The sequence below is a fragment of the Quercus lobata genome, chromosome 11 (genome assembly GCF_001633185.2).
Source record: "Quercus lobata isolate SW786 chromosome 11, ValleyOak3.0 Primary Assembly, whole genome shotgun sequence".
Lineage (NCBI taxonomy): Eukaryota > Viridiplantae > Streptophyta > Magnoliopsida > Fagales > Fagaceae > Quercus > Quercus lobata.
The window spans coordinates 4,211,199-4,234,964 of NC_044914.1; the positions used below are offsets into that span (position 1 = coordinate 4,211,199).

Below are 23,766 nucleotides of genomic sequence, written 5' to 3' on the forward strand. Positions count from 1 at the left end.
ATCAAGCAACAAAACAAATTTGCCCATCCCAAAACCAAACAACATAGGTCATAGATCTTTCTCTCTCTCTCTTTGATCTTAGTATCATGAATCTTATCTAATCTTATCTCTCTTCTTTATTCGACTATCTCAGTATTGTTGGTTTTAAGAGTTAAGAGTGAGTGTTTATGAGTTGTGAGTATCTTTTTATTATAAATTTATATTATGTATGTGTAAGTGTGTGTTTAATTCTGATTGTGATACTGATAGTGTGCATTATTTTTCTTTTTTCTTTTTTTATAATGTTGTTTGTGTGAATTTTGGTGTGTGTGAATGTGTGCGTTTATAGTATAAATATAATATAACTTTATATAATTTAATAATTAGAAAATACATATAACTATAATATAACTTTATATAATTTAATAATTAAGAAATACAGAGTGTTTGTTACATGTGTATGTATTGTTATTGTTATTATATTATAATAACTTTTTGTTATAAAGTTAGATTCAAGAAAAAGAATAGTAAAGTTAGTGATTGACGGATTGTTTAAGCATTTGATTGGTTAAGTAAAGAATTCGTGCATTTTTTTATGTATGGATGAGTGTAGCTGTGTGGATCAACAAAAAATAGAGTGCCAATGGTTTAGTTTTGTCATTTAGTCTAAAATATTTTTATAAAAACAATGACAAATAGATAATGACAATTGTATAAAATAAAAACATTATACAAACTTGCCATACCTACTCACATTAATAATAGATAATGGCAATTGAGATTGGACAAACAGGAAATCTCTAAGAACTCAAGCAAAAAAAAAAAATATCGGATTGTCCATAGCAATTTTAAAATACAATAAATATACAAATAGTAATGACAACTGACAAGTGTGTCACAAAATTGAATTGAACCTTTTTTTTTTTTTTGGAAAAAAAAAAAAGAGAGAAAAAAATCTGAACACTGACAGCAAATAAAGATTGAAGGTAAATGTACCATTGTATTGTCCACCGCAGGCATCATTAGTTTAGTTCACTGCAAGCATACATTAGAGTAATGCATATATTAATATCCATATTAAAATCCAAATACAATTTCATAAGATAAGGGGGGGAGAAAATTACCTTTATAAATAAACTTTTTTTGAAGCGTGTTAACATTGCCATTCCAGTTTTTGTAGCGATGCCCAACCCATCGATAATGGTATCGCTGAACGAGTGTAAACGTGGGGGATGTGAGATATTTTATGCCAATCCTCTCCACTGTCTTTCTTGCACCGCTTCTCCAGATGTGGACATCTTTCAATTACCAATGTTTTGAGTGCCGTAAGATTCTGTAGCTCGTCTGGTATAGACATTAGATTAGGGCACTCCCCAATTCCCAAATATGAAAGCGATGTGAGGCATCCAATCTGCTTAGGCAGAGAAGATAAGTCTTCACAGTTTGAGATTTCCAAACGACGGAGAGCAGTTAGATGTTGAATACCCTCTGGCAATGAAATTAACTTCGGACAACTGTTGATACATAAACCCTCTAGTGCAATTAAATATTGAATTCCCTCAGACAAAGAGCAGAATTTTTTGCAACTCACAATGAATAAACTCCGTAGTGAAGATAAGCCCTGCAAACCATTCATTGGCAAGGACAAAAGATTATTACATTCTATGTACAGTTTCCGTAATGAATGTAAGTTCTGGAGTCCTTCTGGAAGACTTTCGATCTTGTCACAATCTTCAAGATGAAATACATTCAACGCAGAAAGATTATCCAACTGATTAGTCAGTGACTTGAGATTGGGCATTTTGGAAATCTTCAACATTTTAAGCATCTTATGATTTTGCAACAGTCCATCTGGAAGAACTGTCAATTCATCATCCATATCTTCAATCACAAGGGAAGAAAGTGAAGTGAGATTCAGCACTGAACTAATTAACATTGCATTGTTTCTTCTTATAATCAAATCTGTAATGGAAGGAATGATAGGAATTTCAACTAACTTTGGGCACTCAGTGATTCTTAATGTGCTTACGCAGGGAAAATTTTCTCTTCCATTCATTGTTCTCCATTCCTCCAAATCACGCATATTATGGAGCCTAAATTTCACGCATATTACGCAAGGTTTAGCCCTTTCAACTCACTTACTTGATAACCTTTTTCCTTGCCAACAATGAAGAAGCTCAATGATTGGAGGGAAGTTAATTGTCCTATTCCTTCAGGCATACGAGTAAGAGAAATACATTCAGTGATCCCAAGATACATAAGGTTTTTCATGTGCTTCATTCCTTTGGGTAACTTACAAAGAGAGTAACAATAATCTAGTTTCAACGTTTGCAAGTTCAAGAGGCAGGTTGTTGATTCAGGTAAAACTTTGATCATAGACCCAGACATGTTAAGATACCTTAAATGTTTTAAATTGTTGATTGATCTTGGTACTTCCTGGACGAAAAATCTAAAACCCAATACCCGAAGATACTTTTGTTTCACGAAGAATGGCAGAGAAGCTGTACAATCAAATGCATCAATGCATGAGCGTAGAGATCGAACTTTATGTAGGTCCTCATTCAAATAATTGTCTTGTGATGAGATCATGCCAAAATACATATGAAAAATCCTGCCTTCAACTCTCACATCTTTACCGGATTCCAATGCAACGCATTCATGCCTCATAATAGATTGAGCAAGGTCATGCATAAGGTCATGCATTTTACACGTTATATAGCCGGGATACCCCTCCTTGACATCTTGAAAGAAAGACCTCCGTACTAATTCATTGAAGATATCAACACCAAAATCATACAACTCCGATGGTCCTTTGGAGGGGATAAAACCATTAGCCATCCACAGTTGTATCAAATCATCCATCTCAAGCTCACGATCTTTGGGAAATACACAGCAATAAGCAAAACATTGCCTTAGATGTGGGGATAGATGGTGATAGCTCAACATGAGGGCAGGCAGGATGGAATTCTCACTTTTCGGTAAATTCCAAATCTGACTTTCTTTCACAAATAACCATTCAAGTTTGCTTCTTTTTGGGTACACAAGGCTTCCAAGAGCTTTTATTGCTAGAGGTACGCCTCCACACTTCTTCACTATTTCCTTGCCAATTGATTCCAATTCTGATCTTTCTTCGGCCCTTTCCAACCCAAATGCACGTCCTTTAAATAAGGACCAAGAATCATCCTCTGACAAGCATCCAATGTGGTGTATAGGAAGTACTCTGGCCATCATCAGTGCAATTTTTTCAATCCGAGTTGTCACTATAAGCATACTACCTTTCTCTCCACACATCAACGTATGTTTTAGGCGGTCCCATTCCACTTGATTCTCATTCCAGACATCGCCCAAGACAAGCAAGAATTTTCTCCCACGTAATTTTTCTTGCAACTTTTGCTGTAGTGGATCTAACTCTAATAGATCGCATCCACTACCATCAATGGATTCTATGATTGCCCTCACCAACCTTCTTATCAGGAAATCATCTGATACACACACCCAAATTCCCAATTCAAAATGGCTCTTCACCCTTGCATCATTGTAGACTAATTGTGCAAGTGTTGTTTTACCCAAGCCCCCCATACCCCATATAGCATAAATGGCCAGATTATCTTGATCATCAGACACATTAGTGAGCAACACTCCAATGATCTTTTCTTTTTCCTCATCTCTTCCATAAATCTTACTTTCATTCACAAGTGAGCCAGTTTGTCTTTTTTCTACATCAAAAGCTTCCATGTTTTTATCTCCCTCTCCCAAGTGAAAAGATCTCTCCCTAGAAATGGCATCCAGTCTATTCCTCACATTCTTCAATTTATGTGCCATTTTCATGCGAAATATAAGTCTGTTTGGAAGAGAAAAGAATCTACTTACTTGGCTTGTCGCACCTTTCTCTCTCTCCACCATTCGCATTAGAGCTTCAGTTGCAAACTCATCCAGAACATTATCCGCATCACAAGCTACATCTTTGAGCTTTCCCAGCCAATCCATGATAACTTCATTGTTCCACTGCTTCTCCTCTGCATATTTGACAAAAATAAACTGAATAGTGAAATAATTTTCATTTTTTATTAGTATCTAAAAGGAGGGTATAGGGTCTCTCTTTATCCATAGAAAGTAGATTTCAGTTTTCCATACAATTAATTGCTAAAGCAACTAAAACTAAAAGATAATAGAACTGCTCCTTTGTTACTTTTTATAACCCAGTAATTTCTCCAAAGGATCAATCAACTACTCCACCAATTCTGTCACATTGGATCCATCCATTTTGATTTACGCAGAAGAATCAAGTTTGGAAAAGCATGATCAATTATTTGTTTATGAATTTGGGGTTGGTGACAGTAATGCGGTCATATTACTTTCTCTTTACCCCGTGACACTGTTGTAACTTTTGTCTTTGAGTTGTTATCCACATGCATATTAAGAGGAAGTAATGACTACTCCGATCTAAAAGAGTTTAATCAATTAGTAATTTGTTAATTGAATTGTTATTGTTGCTTTTCTTTGTTGATGCTAGCCCTTCCAAGATTTGGAATGCATAAAATTTATTTCCTCCTTTTCTACTTTGGTTTACAGTATATTCCTTCACTTAGCTTAGCCATAGTCTTTTATTTTGTGATAACCTTGTTAGTTTGTTATCTATACAATTTGTCATAGCTCTCTTTTTATTTTGTCTGAATTGCTTGGCTCTAAGATATGAAAAACAAAAACTTGATTCATCTAGTTGTGGAACCGCACTGTTGGTTTTGTCATGTATATGTGTGGAGCATCGAACAGATAGAACTTGATCCTTAGATATATAAAGAGAGGGCTAAGTAGCATTGATACGAACACTAGACATGGTTGAAACTTGCAATACAATACGATAAGGATATGGCAATATTACATTATTATTATTATTATTTTTTATTGAGAATATAAGCATATACTATAAAGTTTTAAAAAGCATTTCTAAAATTAATATTGTGGGGGTTGAGTCAACCTTGGTTGGACTAGACTAATGTTGCAATTAATTTTTATGTGGGAATGAAGGGATAGCTTACAATGAGAAATCCAAGGAGACCAAAGTTAGAAACAAGATGGTAGAGATGATATAAGACCCGAAAATACTAACATATAATACTACCTTAGTTGGTCTCTCCCTTAGAGTATGTTTATTTGAAGAGATTTTAGGGAGAATTGAAAATTGAGGAGAGAAAAGTGGATAGAAAGTAGTTTTAGTGGATGTTTGGTTAGGGGATTCAGATCATCTAGATTTCCTAGGGTACTCTATCAATAGATTTACTTAAATCTTAACCACTCTTTTATGATTTAAAGGTTTAGATTTTGTCATTTCAGCATTTCACTAATAATACTCTTAAAATAATAAAATAATGTTGCAAACAAAAAATTTAAGATAATTGTTAGTAGAATGATGACATGACAAATCCAAACCATTAAATCATTAAAGAATGGTTAAGATTTAAGAAAATTTATTTGATAGAGTACTCTAGGAAATCTAGAGGATTTGAATCCTTGGTTGGGAGGGAGAGAGAAAATAAAAGGTGGTGGACCCGGGTGTTTTCTCCTCGGGCCCACCAAAATTTTTTTCCCCAAAATGGGGAGAAAACTGAGGGGGAGGGGGGAGCTCAATGTATTGAGGTGACGAAAATGTTCATGTGCACTTGCACATGGATTTCGTCATTTCTTTGCCCATGTGCACTTTCTTTTCTTGTACTTCTCAATATTGGGTTTTTTTTTTCTTTTTTTTTTTTTTTTGTGCACTCATCTTCCTTTGGCTTGTGCTATTTATTAAAAAAAAAAAAAAAAAAATTTGAAGTGTCCATACACCAGAGTTAGACACTGATGCCAATTTATGAAGAACATAGATGAGAATCAATAGTGGACAATACCGCGGTGACACCATAATATATGTTGATTATAGTTAACACCATTAATCATGGTGCGATCAAGTGGGAGATGTTATATATAATAGTGATAGGTGATCACACGATAATATGGTGCACCCTCATTTATAAAATATCCCTCACTTGGTGGATTTTATATATATATATATATATATATATATTTTATATAGGATAAAATTATACTCTTGCTTAATCTAAGTGTATATGTATGTGAAACTCACTTCTGGAGACTTGAACGCTAGCTCTTGCTCTCCACACTTTACAAACACTTATACTTGTAGAGTGACCATCTTACCGAGGGTGTGTGGTAGTGTGGATGGTGTTACTTCACCAACATAGAGTAGAGAATTAATTAAGAGTTAGAGTTAGTTATTTATTGAAGAGTTGTGTCTCTTAGATAAGATACAACTCTTTGTAAAAAAACATATCTCTTCTCAAGAGATACGAAGGAGTCTATAAATACTAGGACTCCTCGTTCATTATTCTCATCAACTAATGCCATATTAGAATAGTAGTTCACAAACAAGAATTTCTGTTGAAATACATTTATTAAACATTAATTGAAAAACTGTTCAGTTCAAAAATACTTCATTGAAACTTTTCAACGTTTTAAATTAAATTTTTTTTAGAAAAAGTAGTTATATGATTAAAAAAACCTACTTCCTAAAACCAAATTACCCCAACAAGTGTTACTGTCAAACTTTGCTTTGCTAGCTATCTACCCAAAACCTCCCATTTGATAAAGGAGGAGATTAAGGGTACACTTTCTTTGGCATCCATTTGCAAAATAAAGTAGGTACTAATGCAAAACAAATAGAATTGGACGCGGTTTTAATTTGAGGAAAGAAATAAGAACAAAACAATGGGATAAGACATAGGAATCAATACCTTGTTTGACTTTTGTTATTTCCTATTTGCAACTTGAAAAATATTTTAGGGTCATGTTAACGGATACTTTTAGGGCAATTGTTAATGGGTTTGACTTACCTTTAATACTTTTCTTAACTGGAATCTCCTTTTATTTTAATGAGAAACTGTCATATAACCCACTAACTAAATAAAAAGTAAATATTAAAACTCACTACAACTTGCAATTGTTATTTAAAACAAAAAAAGATGTTCACTTAAAAAAAGTATTAAGGATAAACCAAACCCATTGTTAATACACCATTTTAGGTATTTTTTTTTATAACACTTTTATGGGAAGTTGGAAAGGTTATCAAAACATTAATTGCTTTTTTTCCTTTCCCATCAAATCTTTCCTAAAGTGGTTCATTAACAAATGCCCTTAAGGCATCCGTTAACTTTTTCCATATTCTTTTTCTTCATAACATTAATTAGCTTTTAGGTTCAAAAAATATACAATAGGAGAATGTGGTAGCACACGCCTTAGCTAGAAGAGCTAGATTTTATAGTGATTATGAAGTTTGGATAGAGAGTATTCCTTTGGACATTTCACACTTGTTATTAGCTGATTTACCAACCAATTGAATAAAAAGCAAATGTTTGATTCTCCAAAAAAAAAAAAAAAAAAGTTCAAAAAATACATGAAATATAATTAGATGATTATATGACTTTTATTAGATTGGTAAATTATGGGAAACCTAGCTATATATTGGTTTTTTCATTAAAAAAAATTGCAAATAATTCAAAAAGATGTTTTGTGTACTACAACTACAACTATTATAAGTTTTACTATATAGGATTTACAGACAGATGTATCAATTTTTAAACATAAAAGAAAAAAAAAATTAAGAAATTTATTTTCTATGTTGTTAATGTGGAACAAAATATTTTTTTTTTTTTTTGAGAAAGTAATGTGGAACAAATTAATCATACTAATTGTTACATTAGTTTGTAAACATTTTGTAGTTACCTTTGTATTATTTATTTATATATTATGTCATTAATGTGACACTAATCATATTCATTAACACTAGAAGTCTTATTGGGAAACACTCTTATCCAAACAAGAAGACTAGTGGCTGCACTTATGTTGGTGTTTATGACTGCTATTGAAGCGTCAACGTTTGCTGCGTAGGGTGCCCCACCACTGAAGCCCGACCAACCCATCCACAATAGCCCAGCACCAGCAAGCATAAGTAAAACATTGTTAGGAGGAAACCTCTCCCTATCACTCTTCAGCCTAGGCCCAACCTATACCAATTTAGCATTATATTAGTGTGACAGGAAAAACACGGTATCTCTTCTGATCAAATCTTGGAATTAATATCTTGTTTGATTTTATATTTTAATACTCGATTCTGTGGTAAAAAAATACATGTCACTTAAGAAAATAAGTATGATTTTGGATAGATTTAAATGACGAAAAAGAATAAATTTATCATTTTCTAATTAGTCTGTTGAGAATTAATAAATGATTCTAATTTTTTTTTTTTTTTTGATAAGGATTTGTTAAGATCTTGTGTGTGTGTGTGTAAGGATTAAGTCGATTTGGAGTATATAAGTGATCATGAAGATTGATTAATTGTATATGATTAGCTCTTAATTCTTTGGATGATCATTTTTTTCCCCTAAGAACTTAGTTAACTAAAGACAAAAGGAAAAGAATGGTACCCAATAAGCTGCAGTGGAACCAGAAATCCCAGAGGAAAGGTGAATTCTCAAGGACCCGTCGATGATGGTATCTCTGAATAAGAAATGATGTCAACGTGGGGGATGTGAGATATTTTATGCCAATCCTCTCCACTGTCTTTCTTGCACCGCTTCTCCAGATGTGGACATTCTCCAATTCTCAATGATTTAAGTGCCGTAAGATTCTGTATCTCGTCTGGTATAGACGTTAGATTAGGGCAGTTCAAAATTCCCAAAAATGAAAGCGATGTGAGGCATCCAATCTGCTTAGGCAGAGAAGATAAGTCTTCACAATTGACGATTTTCAGATAACGGAGAGCAGTTAGATGTTGAAGACCCTCTGGCAATGAAATTAACTTAGGACAGCTGTCAATATATAAATCCTCAAGTGCAATTAAATATTGAATTCCCTCAGACAAAGAGCAGAATTTGTTGCAGCTCCCAATGTGTAAACTCCGTAGTGAAGATAAGCCCTGCAAACCATTCATTGGTAAGGACAAAAGATTATTACACCCCTGTATGTGCAGTTCCCGTAATGAATGTAAGTTCTGGAGTCCTTCTGGAAGACTTTCGATCTTGTCACAACATACAAGATGAAATTCATTCAACGCAGAAAGATTATCCAACTGATTAGTCAGTGACTTGAGATTGGGCATATTGGAAATCTTCAACATTTCAAGCATCTTATGATTTTGCAACAGTCCATCTGGAAGAACTGTCAATTCATCATCCATGTCTTCAATCACAAGGGAAGAAAGCGAAGTGAGATTCATCACCGACCTAATTAACATTGCATTGTTTCTACTCATAGTCAAATCTGTAATGGAAGGAATAATAGGAATTTCAACTAACTTTGGGCAATCCGTGATATCTAATGTGCTTTGGCAGGGAAAATTTTCTCTTCCATTCATTGTTCTCCATTCCTCCAAATCACGCATCTTATGGAGCGTAAATTCCTTCAATGAGGGGAATGAAATTGCACCGTCTCCATGGAACTCATTGCCAATATATTTCACAGCATGCCAGCCAGTTATATGAAGAACCTTGAGGAAAGGTAGTTTGCCAAGAGGTGGCAAATGTTCACATCTTTCCCAACAATCTAGCGAAATTCGAACCAAATCACAAAGAATTGAATCTTGAATCCATGTTGGAATTTTTGAACCATGATAGTTGTTTATGGACAGTTCTTTCAGATTTGAATGAGGTTGGAGACCATCAAGAACATCTTCAACGTGGTCCGGTACATGGCTTTTATTGTCACTCCGCCAATCCAAACTTAGATAATGAAGATTTTTTTTTCCAATCAAATTTGCACTTTTGGCCTCCTCTGAATTTCTGACATTATCAAGTTCCTTTATTGTCAAATTGTTTCGAAGGTTTAGCCCTTTCAACTCACTTACTTGATAGCCATTTTTCTTGCCAGCAATGAAGAAGCTCAATGATTGGAGGAAAGTTAATTGTCCCATTCCTTCAGGCATACAAGTTAGAGAATTACAACCAATGATGCCAAGATACATTAGGCTTTTCATGTGCTTCATACCTTTGGGTAACTCACAAAGATCGTGACAGAAGTCTAGTTTCAGAGTTTGTAGGTTCAAGAGGCAGGTTGTTGATTTAGGTAAAACTTTGATATTAGACCCAGACATGTCTAGATACCTCAAATGTTTTAAATTGCTGATTGATCTCGGTACTTCCTGAACCACATATTTAAAATCCAATACCCGAAGATACTTTTGTCTTAAGAGGAATGGCCGAGAAACTTCACAATCAAATGCATCAATGCATGAGCGTAGAGATCGAACTTTACATATGTCCTCATTCAAAGAAATGTCTTGTGATGAGATCATGACAAAAAACATATGAAAAATCCTGCCTTCAACCTTCACATCTTTACCAGATTCCACTGCAACGCATTCATGCCTCATAATAGATTGAGCAAGGTCATGCATAAGGTCATGCATTTTACATGTCATACAGCCAGGATACTCCTTGACATCTTGAAAGAATGACCTCCGTACTAATTCATTGAAGATATCAACACCAAAATCATACAACTCCGATGGTCCTTTGGAGGGGATAAAACCATTAGCCATCCACAGTTGTATCAACTTATCCATCCTAAGCTCAAAATCTTTGGGAAATACACAGCAATAAGCAAAACATTGCCTTAGATGTGGGGATAGATGGTGATAGCTCAACATGAGGGCAGGCAGGATGGAATTCTCACTTTTCGGTAAATTCCAAATCTGACTATCTTTCACAATTAACCATTCACTTTTCGTTCTTTTTGAGCACACAAGGCTTCCAAGAGCATTTATTGCTAGAGGTACCCCTCCACATTTCTTCACTATTTCCTTGCCAATTGATTCCAATTCTGATCTTTCTTCTACCCTTTCCAACCCAAATGCACGTCCTTTAAATAAGGACCAAGATTCATCCTCTGACAAGCATCCAATGTGGTGTATAGGAAGTACTCTGGCCATCATCAGTGCAATTTTTTCAATCCGAGTTGTCACTATAAGCATACTACCTTTCGCTCCACACATCAACGTATGTTTTAGGCGGTCCCATTCCTCTTGGTTCTCGTTCCAGACATCGTCCAAGGCAAGCAAGAATTTTCTCCCACGCAATTTTTCTTGCAACTGTTTCTGTAGTGGATCCAACTCTGAAAGATTACATGCACTACCATCAATAGACTCTATGATCGCCCTTAGCAACCTTCTTATCTGGAAATCATCTGATACACACACCCAAATTCTCAATTCAAAATGGCTCTTCACCCTTGCATCATTGTAGACTAATTGTGCAAGTGTTGTTTTACCCAAGCCCCCCATACCCCATATAGCATAAATGGCCAGATTATCTTGATCATCAGACAAATTAGTGAGCAACATTTCAATGATCTTTTTTTTTTCCTCATCTCTTCCATAAATCACACTTTCATTCACAAGTGAGCTAGTTTGTCTTCCATCTAATTTTACATCAAAAACTTCCATGTTTATAGCTCCCTCTCTCAAGTGGAAATCAGATCTCTCCCTAGAAATGGCATCCAGTCTATCCCTCACATTCTTCAATTTATGTGCCATTTTCATGCGAAATATAAGTCTGTTTCGAAGAGAAAAGAAGCTACTTACTTGGCTTGTCGCACCTTTCTCTCCCTCCACCTTTCGCATTAGAGCTTCAGTTGCAAACTCGTCCAGAACATTATCGGCATCATAAGCTACATCTTTGAGCTTTCTAAGCCAATTCGTGATAGCTTCGCTGTTCCACTGCTTCTCCTCTGCATCTTGGAGAACGGATTGGATGGCAGACATCGTGCTCTTAAGTTTCTCAAGCTCAGCTCCCAAGCCCCAAGCAACTCCAAATTCTTGAAGTGCAGAAGTATTCAAGTTCCCCACCACAGTGCTCACCAAGGCAGAAAGAAGTAAGTCCGCCATATGATCTCTCTTTCACTCACTCTAGTAATAAATTTTCATAGGAATACAGGATAGTTGAAGAGAAGTGAATTGCCAAAAGGGAAATGCTTTATCAGCTAGTATTTTGCTTCAAGGCCTTTAATTTACCTGTAAGTCTTTCTACTTTTGGTTCCAAGGGCGTGGACTTGAGTTGACTATAGCATATTCTCTTTTGGATGGTATATTCCTAGTGGGATTTTAATTCATTTTTACATCTTTCTTTCCTTGTCACTTTAGCAAGCTTTTTCACATCTGGTTCCACACGGCTTTGACTACACTATTCATTAGTGGATTGAAGCAAAAAAAAAAAAAAAAAAAAACTATTCTGTTTCATATTCCATATCACTATTTGACCAATTATCATCTATATCTGTCATGCTATAACCTTCATCATAAACTATATCATCATAGTCCATGTTTCAAATTAGTGTGTGCCTAGCCTAAGTGTGAACAAGCAAACAGATGATGAACTGATAAATGTATTTATTCTCTTTCTAAGCAATTAATAATTACTGGCGGAACTATTACTAACCACTGGTATCCTTGCTATCGGGACCACCTCCTCGGGAAACTCCATTGCGGGACCACCCAAACAACGCCTGTCCGTCGGCTACAACAAAGGGGCTGACCAACGCGAAACTATGGTTTGCCAACGAGTCTCTAGGCTGACCAACGCTAACAAGGAGCAAGTAGTGGCTATGTAGTAATATGAGTTCCTAGTAACTTCTTAATTGCAAAGAAATAAAACTCATACACCTACCATCCATGGCTCTGATACCATTAACTACCCAGGAGTGAGCACAGCAGTAATATAGAAGCATAAACAATGATAAAATAGTTGATAAAGAAGAGAATAGCAAAATAGATATAGTCAAAATAGATTAAAATAGGGTATGGAATATGAAAACTGAAACAAATAAAATCTTACTTGAAAATACTTCTGTCTTTGATTAAACTTGAAAACAAACTGTCTTTCTTACAAGCTTTGAAAATAAGAGCTGTCTGAAGAGTTACAAGATTACAAAGTAAAATCTATAAAGGGTTACAAGGTTGTCTGTCTGGAGGAAGGTTACAAGATTACAAAAAGAAAGTAAAGTACAAAAGTCTTTCTAAGGGAGAATACAAAAGTCTTTCGGGGAAAGGGAAAAGGAAAGCTAAAAGTCTTTCTGAGGATTGGACCTTGGAATTGAAAAGGAAACTTAGACCTTAGAACTGGACCTTCGAAATGGACCTAAAATTTGAACCTGTAATTTTGGACCTAAAATCTGGACCTCAAATTTGAACCTGAAATTTGGACCTGTCTTCTGTCTTCGAAGTCTGTCTATTTATAGATAAAGTGAACCATGGTAAGTCTTCAAAAGTAACTTGAGTTAAGTGAAGTAAACTCAAGTTAATCTGTCGGTAGAGTCTTGAACAGTAAAAGTCTATCTTGAACAGTAATACTCTATCTGTCGGTAGAATCTTGAACAGTAAAAGTCTATCTGGCAGTCTGTCTGGGTACGCATGCTGGTGAATAGTAACTTTTCTATCTGTGAGAATCTGTGTACGAAAATATTCTGCTAAAATATCTTTCTGGTCTGTCTGCATTCTATCATTTTATCTTTTGGTCTGTCGGTCTGCCTTTTGTCTTCTTTTGCATCTCTCTGTCTTTTGTCTTATCTTTCACATGTCATAAGGGTCTTGGGAATCTTGAAATGCTTCTGGATGAGTTCTGTAGTTTGGAGAAGAGGATTCCATTACTGTGTCATCTTCATCATCTGATATTTGTGATGCAGCTTCAAGCAGTTGCTTTTTGAGCTGTCTTCTGTCTGAAACAGAGGCAAGCTGGCACTGAACTTGACTCTTTTCTAAAAAGAAATTAGAACTTTATGTCTGGGAGGAAGAGGTCTTTTTCTATAATTCTTGGCAAATATGATCAAAATTAAACTTATTGCACCATTTTAATTTAAACTTTCTGGCGAGCATAGGAAAAGGATACTGGGGATGCTTTTCTATCTTGTATTCCCATCTGATGATCCATGGGAGATCTGGAAACCTGTAAAAGAACTGTAAATGATGTGGGAAATCCCTAAGATGCAGTATGTTAGGTTCTTTCTTGAAAGTCTCATAGGCTTTTAAAAGATCAGGAGGAAGAATCATAGCTTCAGGACCATAGGAATTCCACCAGTCAATGAACCATCTTGGAATCATCATGTCTTTCTTTCTGTACATATCAAACCGGAAAAACCAAGTATGCCTGTTAATATTATTTTGGAATAAAAGGAATCTGTCCCAAGCTTCCATATAGTCATAATAATTATAAAACTGGGGCTCAAAAGGTACAGAAAAGTTCCTTGTGATCCAGGGTTGTGCTTTCCACTGAGAAGGGGTGAGAATCTGTTTTATAACAACTTTAGAATAACCAATTCTGTTTGGTTCCTGGGAACAAGGCATATGTGTAACTAAAATTGAGTCTGTATCTACTAAAATATGCTCATAAAATGTTTGGGTCTTAAAAGTTTCTGTCTTAGGATGTTCCCATCCTGGGGGTATGAGCTGTCGGACAAGGGAGAGGGTGTCTTTTATGTGCTGGTATTCTGGTTCAATCCACAAAATAAAATTCCATGAGTCTTTTGGGATTTCAATGCTGTGATCTTCTTTTGGGATTTGGGTCTGAGTTTCTGGAGAGGTAGAGTATCTGTATTTTGGCTGGTTGGAAGGAGAGGCCAAAGGAGGAAAAGAAGATGCAACTACATTAAATGGTTTCTTTAAAGGAGGGGTTGAGGAGGTTGAGGGTATGGCATAAGTCTGTTTGGATGTTGGATTGGGGCTGGGGGAGAGTGGTTGGAAAGGGTTTGGGCTACAGATTAATGGGGATCTGTCTAGAGATTTATTTGAAGAGAAAGTGGGTGAAGTGAAAGAGGGGCAAGGGAGGAATCTGCTAGGGGGACGAGGAATTGGGGGAGCAGCATAAGACTGTCTGGTTCTGGGTTTTGGGGATTTGCTCTTATCTGCAGGGGAGCTCATCTTCCCTGTAGAAATTCACGGGTTAAAAAATCAGGAATTGAATTAGTTTCTCCTTTAATATATTCAATGTCAAAGTCAAAAACACTTAAAATAGCCTGCCATCGAGCAAAACTCTGTTTGGAAACAAGATTTTGAACATCTTTCTGTAAAACTTCTTTAGCACTTTTACAATCAACTCTGATTAAAAACTTTTGATTAAAAAGATCATTTTGGAATTTTGAAATACATAGTATGATAGATAAAATTTCTTTCTTAATAGTGCTGTAATTCTGCTGGGTAGCTGACCAAGAGTCAGAATGAAATCTAACAATTTGTTCTTTAGCATCATTTGTTGCTACCTGTTTTAGGATTCCACCATAACCTATGTCAGAAGCATCTGTCTCAACAATTTTAAAAGTATTAGGAGAGGGAATAGCAATACAAGGAAGTTGCTTAACATATTTTTTTAATCTGTCTGACTATCATAGTATGTCTGTCTGTCCAAGGTGGAGGATTCTTTTCTAATCTCTTATACAAGGGTCTGCATATTTTTCTTAATCCTTGAAAATAATCTGAAACATAATTTAAACTGCCAAGAAATCTCTGTAATTGATTTTTATCTTTTATCTCATCTGGGAATTTATCTGCAAATTGAATAGCTCTGTCAATAGGGCTTAAAGTTCCCTTATAAATATTATAGCATAAAAATCGAATTTTATCTTGAAAAAGACTTATTTTAGAGGCTGAAACAACTAAACCATTTTGTTTGATTACTCTAACAAATATATTCAAATGTTTCCAATGGTCATCTATTGTTTTAGAAAAGATTAGAACATCATCTATATAAACAATGGAAAAGTCTGTGAAAGGTGTAAATATGTCATTCATTATATTTTGAAATTCACTGGGTGCATTCTTCAAACCAAAAGGCATAACATTCCATTCATAATGACCAAAAGGAACTGTAAAAGCAGTTTTATATCTATCTGTCTCATCTATCTGTATCTGCCAAAATCCACTTTTCATGTCAAATTTAGAAAATATGGTTGCTTCATGAAGTCTGTCAAGAAGATCTTTCTTATTGGGAATAGGATATCTTATCCATTGTAATGCTTTATTTAAAGGTTTATAGTTTATGACTAATCTTGGAACTCCTCGCTCCAATTCTGCCTGTTTATTAACATAAAAAGCAGCACAACTCCAAGGAGACTTGCTCTTTCTGATTAATCCTTTAGTTAACAGATCTTCAATTTCTTTCTTACAATGTTCTAATAATTCATTATTCATTTGTATTGGCCTAGCTTTAGTAGGTATCTGTCTTTCATTAAAATCTTTCTCATAAGGTAACTGTACTATATGTCGATGCCTGTGCCAAAAGGTAGTGGGTAGACTAGAACAAATCTCTGTCTCAATCTGTTGTCTAAATAAATTTATTTTATTATTTAGTATAGGGTCAGTTAATTGATCAGTTATTCTTTTGTATTTTATTTCTGTCTTTAAAGATTCCAAATGTCTATTCTTTCTGTCAATTCTTTCTCTATCAATTTCCTTTACTATGTTATTAAGTGAATAAATATCTTTTGGAATTGGTGGCAAGATAAATTTAAAAAGTATATCTTTCCCTAGGACATTAGTTTTAATACCTTCTTCTGTCGTTAAAAAGGGGTAAAGTAAAGTCATAAAGGGGTTTCCTAGAATGATTTTAGAAGAAAGGTCTTTAATTAAAACAAAAACTGTTTCAAAGCAAACTCCATCATTACATATGTGAACACTAGGTATTTTATAATTAATTATTAATTTTTCTCCATTAGCTTGAGCTAGTCTTTTAGATGATTTTTCATAATACTTTAAAGGTATTAATCCTTCTTGTATGCAGTTCATGTCAGCACCTGAATCTATTAAAGCAATTTCTGTCAAAGAAAACTCTTTATTAATTACCAAGGTAATTTTTGTATGCCATTTTTGGAAAATTACTCTGTCAATTAAACTTAAGAGATTCTGTCTATTGTTATTATCATCAAATTTTCTGTCTGGGGGATTAGAAAATTCTTTTAAGTTAATTAATTCTGCAATATTTCGCTCATTTATGTTTGTGGAGTTTTCTTCCTTAATCTCTTTAATTTCCTCTTTTACCATTTTTGCTTCTGTCATTAAGTCTTGTAGATTTACTTGTTTTATTTTCATTTTCATCTTTTCTTTCTTTCTATAATCCGTAACTTGGTGTCCATATTTTTTAGATTTATGACAAATAGTATTATTACTAACATGTCTGTCAATTTTTTCATTATTTGAAGACTTAGTTGTATTTAGAACTGTTATATATCTATTTCTGTCTGTCTGTAAGGGTGTATTTAAAATTTTCATTTTTTCAGTTAATTCTGTCAAACTGTCATTTTGGGTTTCTATTATAGATCTTTCAATTAATTTTAGTCTTTCATCTACCATTTCTTTTAAACCATTACACTTTTTGTCTACTTCCACTTTTACTACACTATCATTATTTTCTTTTAAATTACCATAACTATTTTTTCCACCATTGTTGACTTTTTCTTTTTGTCTTTCATGTTTCATCTTTTCCTCTATTTCTATCTTCCTACGTAGGGATTCTTCACTACTATTTGTTTTTGGTTTTTGCATGTCCTTTACTTTCCCTACATCTTTCCTATTTTGTTTTTCATGCAATTCTTTCAAACTATAATCATAATTTCTAGGACTATCATCTTTTCCTATTTCTTTTTCTAGCTTTCTACGTATAACATCTTCATCTTTATGTCTTTCAATTCTTTTTCTATCATTTGTCTTTATCACTTTCTCTACATCTTCACTATTCTGTCTTTCAAACATTTCTTTTATCTCTTTTACCATTCCTTTTTTTATTATTTCTTTCTCATTATCTATCAACTTCTCATGTAGAGATTCTTTCTTGTCTGTCTCTATTAGGCTCTTTTGTCTATCTGTGTCTAGTACCGAACTAGAAATTTCTTTTAGTCTGTCATTTTCTATAGTACTTCTATCTTTTGTAAGATCTTTTATTTTATCTTCTACACGTGTTACTCTTTCCTTAATTGGGTCAGTTTTTTCATCAACTAATCTGTCAGTTACTTTTAATGTCTGTAAATTCTTATCGACAACTTCTTTTAAGCTATTATTTAAATACCAATTATCTATCATAGTTTCTGTAAAAGATGATCTATGATGGGGTCCAAATTCTATATCTTTTTCAAAATGTGAATTTAAGGCTTTCATTCTTTCATAGAGGTCCAAAAAGCTATCATTTTTCTTTTCAACTTTAGTATATATAGCAAATCTGTCAATATTTTCCAAGGACTCCAATTTTCTATTAATTCTGTCTAAAAAACTATTATTGTGGTTATTAGTCTGTCGGTTGATTTTATCATTTGTGAAATTACACCAATTATTTGTGTTACCATTATAGTTATAATTATCCATTTTTCTGTCAGAATCAGAATCTGTTTCATATTCCATATCACTATTTGACCAATTATCATCTATATCTGTCATGCTATAACCTTCATCATAAACTATATCATCATAGTCCATGTTTCAATTAGTGTGTGCCTAGCCTAAGTGTGAACAAGCAAACAGATGATGAGCTGATAAATGTATTTATTCTCTTTCTAAGCAATTAATGATTACTGGCGGAACTATTACTAACCACTGGTATCCTTGCTATCGGGACCACCTCCTCGGGAAACTCCATTGCGGGACCACCCAAACAACGCCTGTCCGTCGGCTACAACAAAGGGGCTGACCAACGCGAAACTATGGTTTGCCAATGAGTCTCTAGGCTGACCAACGCTAACAAGGAGCAAGTAGTGGCTATGTAGTAATATAAGTTCCTAGTAACTTCTTAATTGCAAAGAAATAAAACTCATACACCTACCATCCATGGCTCTGATACCATTAACTACCCAGGAGAGATTTTAGGTAGGATGGAAAATTGAGGAGAGAAAAGTGGATAAAAAGTAGTTTTAGTGGATGTTTGGTTAGGAGGAGGAAAGAAAAAAAAAAAGGTGGTGGACCCGGGTGTTTTCTCCTCGGGCCTACCAAAATGTCCATACACAATTTTTTTTAATAAAAAAATTTGTTACTTTTTTATTTTATTTAATGGAGACATAATAGTAAATTTATACCAATTTTATTTTCCATCCTCTCATTTTTCTTCTCAACTAAACAAATAAGTTTTTCCCCTTATTTTCTATTTTCAAAAACAATTTTCTATTTTTGAGACTAAAAAACTTGTTTGGCAACCCAAAATTGATAGAAAACAAAAACTGTTATTAAAACTCAATTTGTGAAGGAAATTGAATACATGTAAGAGGTTGTTTTCAGTTTCTAATTTTTAAAAGTTAATGAAAACACACATTTGATTTAATAAATCTGTCTCATTTAATGAGTTAGCATTAGAGTTCAAATCCTAGGAATAACATATTTTAGTATTATTTATTTTTTTCTTCAAAAACTTATCTTTTTAATTTCAACTAATCAAATATCCAAACAGACCCTTAAGCACACACTTGTTGGTAGCTCTCTCTCTCTGAACCCCTTATACCATGGGGTTTTCCCCTATTTATACTAATGTAAGTAGTGAGCTTGTAATGATATGGGCCTTGCTCTATTAGACATCAGATTCACCTTTTGGAATCATATTGGGAGTACGTGTTTAACCCACTATTTATACTGGCCACTTCAAAAATTAATGCGTAGGCCACCATTGTCTCTTGCTAACACCACTATTGCAGCTATTCCTCGCAATTAGTGTTATATCTTGAATAATGTGCTTGTCTATGAAGCATCCCCAAGCATTGTAGTTCCTTGCCATATACCTCGAGCAAGTTCTTCTTGGCAAGTCAATTTTAGATGAAATTCTCCTCGACGAGTGACATTGAGCCAAACGAAGCTCCTTGGTATGATATGGGCTCCTGAGTGGACCCTCTTCATCAATTGGGCCTTCTCTATTTTTCATTGGACCTATGGCTAATGGCCCAATACCAAGTGGGCTATTTATTACCCCCACAAATATAAAACCATTAGATAAAATTTGTAGCTAGTGTTTGGGTTTGGCATTCATAAATATTGAAAACAGGCCATATTCATTGATATCCTAAAAGCAACATCAATTAATTTCAATTTCTCGTGGCTTTCAAATCTACTAACTATATAAAAAGCAAGCGTGAAGAGATTTATCTACAATAGTTTGGTTTGGTCAAATTTTGTCTATTGTTAAGCCAAAACAGGAAAAACTTTAATATTAAGAAATGTTATGTCCATAATATAAAACTTTCACAATAAATCTTAAGTAAAAGATTATTATCAACTACTATTGGTGGGAGAGAAGGTAATTTCAATGATAAGTTCAAATTAGAACCAGTAACAATTTACTGTTAGTACACAATTTACAGTAGAGTATTAATTAAGTGTTAGAATTTGTTAATTGCTGAAGAGTTGTATCTCTTATATAAGATACAACTCTTGGTGAACAGACATATCTCTTCCCAAGAGACATGAAGGAGTTTATAAATACTGGGACTCCTTATTCATTATGACATTACTTTTTATTATTCTCTCTCTGTCTATATTGGTGATTCCTAGTCTAATGCGTTACCATACACATTAAGGGTCCATTACTGGTATCAGAGCTAGATTTCGATCCTGGGACCTGTGGGTTATAAAGGAATGGGGATGCTCGGAGAACATGGATATGCAACTTCTGCTTTGGGGACACAATTGGTCAATATTAAGCAGAATAACATTGTATGAGAAGTTAGTGTATGAACGTAAAGTCTACTAGTGTGCATTATACATAACACAAGTTGTACAATGAAAAGTCATTGAAGTCATATGAGAAAACCTTTAGGATACTGGCTTAGAGGAAGTATCAAGCGATTTAGAGTAGGTTAACACATGTCTGGTGTGTATGGCTAAAGGACGTCGATCGGCAGTGCAGGTGTGGATTAAGATCCTTGGCTGCGTGTGGTGACAAACGTCCCACATGTTCGATGCCATTCATTTGAAATGCTAATATTTTACAACATAAAAAAATAAAATTCTAGATTATCATTATGAATACATGCTGTTATGAATTAACAAGGTGAATTTAAAACCTTAATAATTTTTTTGTTTATTGTTTACATTTTTTTACTGCTTCAATATCTCTTTGCTTAGTTTAATTGATTGGTAGTTTTATTTAATTTTAAAATAAATCATTTTTATTGAACTAGATTATGATTTATTAAATTAAGGTTTGATTAGTTTTCTTACGTTCAAACATGTCCCTTTCCATGAACTATATCCTCAACTAATAATATTATGACACATCATTAAATTTAATTTAGACTAAACATAAACCAATTAAATGTAAGAGTTCATAATCACATATGGTTGAGACATAATTCATGAAAATTTAATTTACCATTAAAACATGTTTTTTTTATTATATATATTTTTTAAAAATTCGATAGTCCGATTAAGACTCATGAACTATCATTTTGATTGTTATGAGTTCAATAGAAATCATATAGTCAAAATTACAATTATTCCTTGTTATGTGATATGCAATGGTATGCTAGATGCAATGCGAGTTAAGTTAAATGGAAATTACAAAATGGGTGAATACAAGAAATAAAGTAAAATTAGAGATTATTTTTATGAAAGAATTGAATGAATTACAAATCTAAATGATTATGGTTTTATTTTTTTGTTTTTAAATGGGCTTTATGTTGAATATTTTGTTCATTTTTATTGCTTGGTCTAATTTTGTTGTTGTTTGGGCCATTGTTGTTATTTGTGCTAATTTTTATTGTTGTTATTTGGACTTTTATGTTTTTGTTTAAGGGAATGAAGATTATGTTTGGGAAGCTAAGATTATTTTTGTGAGAAATACTACATCCACAACACCTTTACGACAATTTCTCAACAATTTGTCAGTGGTGGGCCTTGTTTAAAAGTACTAGTAAGTAGTAATATCTTGTCACTTAAGATTTTCTGTGAAAATGTTGTAAATATAATATAAATATATTTTTGTTAAACTAAAATTGTTGAGATTCTCAAGTCAAGGTGTTCATTTTCAAATACAAATATCTTGTAACATTTATTGTATTGCATTTTATATTTCACTGATCACAACTTACTATTATTCCATCATATATGAAAAATTTATTAATGAAATTATTAATTCACTGTAGTTATATTAATTTCTAGAGAAAGGATCTTTCACCTAACTGACCTAAGGTTATACATTTTTTTTTGAGAAGACACCTAAGGCTGTACATGATTTGTAGGAATCGACCAAAGCTATGGTGGATGTCCACAAAAGAATTTATCATGAACTTATTCATTTTAATAATTCACTAACCTAACGATATATATTTGATTTATTTTTTTCTTTAGGTAATTCTCTATCTGATTGTGGTTCTTTTTCCCCAGTATTATGGTTGTTAGGGAGATTCAATGCAAATGGAGGTGGTAGTGCCGACAAAAAAGTGTACACAGGTTCGGCTATAAAGATTTGAGGCATGGACTGATGTATTAAAGATGCATGTACATGTCTACTAATTAAGGCATAGGTGTCCATTGCTTCGTTATATAGAACTTAATAAAAGCTATACTTCTTTAATTTTTTGATAAAAAGTTTGAATGGGTTAAATTTAGGAAAAAAATTTATATAGAAGATGTTTAGTTAGAAGGGGACTCCCTTTCAATATATATATGAGGTCTAGGAAATACGTTTGTACATAATGACTAGTCTTTTCCATCCTTTTCCTACTACAAAGGGTTTAAACCCTTCTGTTTTCGTTGTACTATACTAATATTTACGCTAAAACTAGTATGAGACCATATGACTAACAAGTTGAGATAGAACGCGTTATACTAACCATTGCCAACACAATCACAGGCCTCATCTTTTTTGGGTCTCGCAAAGAGAGAGAGAGAGAGAGAGGAGAGAGAGAGAGAGAGAGAGAGAGTCCAATTAAAAAAATTTAATTGTAAGGATTTCTCTTTTTATTTGTAAGGACCTAATATATTTTTAAGGGAATATACTAAAGTTTAAGGGCAAATTTTGACTACAAACTTAGTTGTAGTTTAAGGTTAACACTCTCACTAAATAAATTAACATGGCAACATATTTTGAAAATATAAGTTGAATTGCATGTTCTTTATGTTCTTAAAACACATCAAATTTCATATCAATAAGATTTTATTTACTATTCGATCCATAAACTTATCTTTTATGTATAATTTTAAATTACAAAAACTCGAAATTTAAACATGACATAACTATTGATCTTTGATTTTCTTGAAATTTTGTAAGCATGGAAGATATAAAAAGAAAATGTAATCTAATTGCGGATTTATCAAAATTCATTTCCAATTAAAAAAATAATTAAGTGGAATAGTAGTCTTAGTCTACAACTAAGTTTCCTATCAAACTTTATACAAAGTTTAATTATGTTAGGCCTAAAAAAAAATGTAGGGTGAAAAAAAAAATTTTCTTGTAAGGGCAAAAAAATCATAAAATTTAAAAAATTTATATATACTAATAATTATTTTTTTCCACGTCAGGGTGGTCACAGGACCACCCTACCTTTAATGTGGAGCTGTACCTGTCTAGGAATACGAAATAATTTACGTTAATGGGAATTGTAAGGTCACGTTTTGCAACCCAAAGCCTAAGGTGTGTGGGATCTTGGCCTAGTGAGCCCAGTACAATAAATTTGTAGAGAGTGGGTTAATGAACTAGGCCCTAATGAGTTTAACAACAACTAATATCGAGTTAGATGACAATCAAACACGAATAAGAGACACTGATATGAATGTAATTGCAGTTC

General features: G+C 33.6%; 2 protein-coding genes across 2 annotated transcripts; both read right to left on the reverse strand.

Annotated features, from left to right (window-relative positions):
* Window positions 1-2,088: 2,088 nt before the first annotated feature.
* On the reverse strand, window positions 2,089-4,005 carry LOC115966302 (putative disease resistance protein RGA3). Its single transcript, XM_031085556.1, has one exon. It carries the CDS (start codon window positions 3,964-3,966, stop codon window positions 2,089-2,091), a length of 1,878 nt encoding a protein of 625 aa, XP_030941416.1. The 5' UTR covers window positions 3,967-4,005.
* Window positions 4,006-7,760: 3,755 nt separating this feature from the next.
* LOC115969563 (disease resistance protein RGA2-like) lies at window positions 7,761-12,144 on the reverse strand. Its single transcript, XM_031089239.1, has 2 exons — window positions 8,460-12,144; window positions 7,761-8,039 (listed from the first exon to the last, which is right to left on the reverse strand). Exon 1 carries the CDS (start codon window positions 11,912-11,914, stop codon window positions 8,507-8,509), a length of 3,408 nt encoding a protein of 1,135 aa, XP_030945099.1. The 5' UTR covers window positions 11,915-12,144; the 3' UTR covers window positions 7,761-8,039; window positions 8,460-8,506.
* Window positions 12,145-23,766: the final 11,622 nt, after the last annotated feature.

What these genes read in the sequence shown, in the direction of transcription:
- LOC115966302 (XM_031085556.1), bottom strand. Translation starts at nt 3,966, where the DNA reads ATGGATTGGCTGGGAAAGCTCAAAGATGTAGCTTGTGATGCGGATAAT.
- LOC115969563 (XM_031089239.1), bottom strand. Translation starts at nt 11,914, where the DNA reads ATGGCGGACTTACTTCTTTCTGCCTTGGTGAGCACTGTGGTGGGGAAC.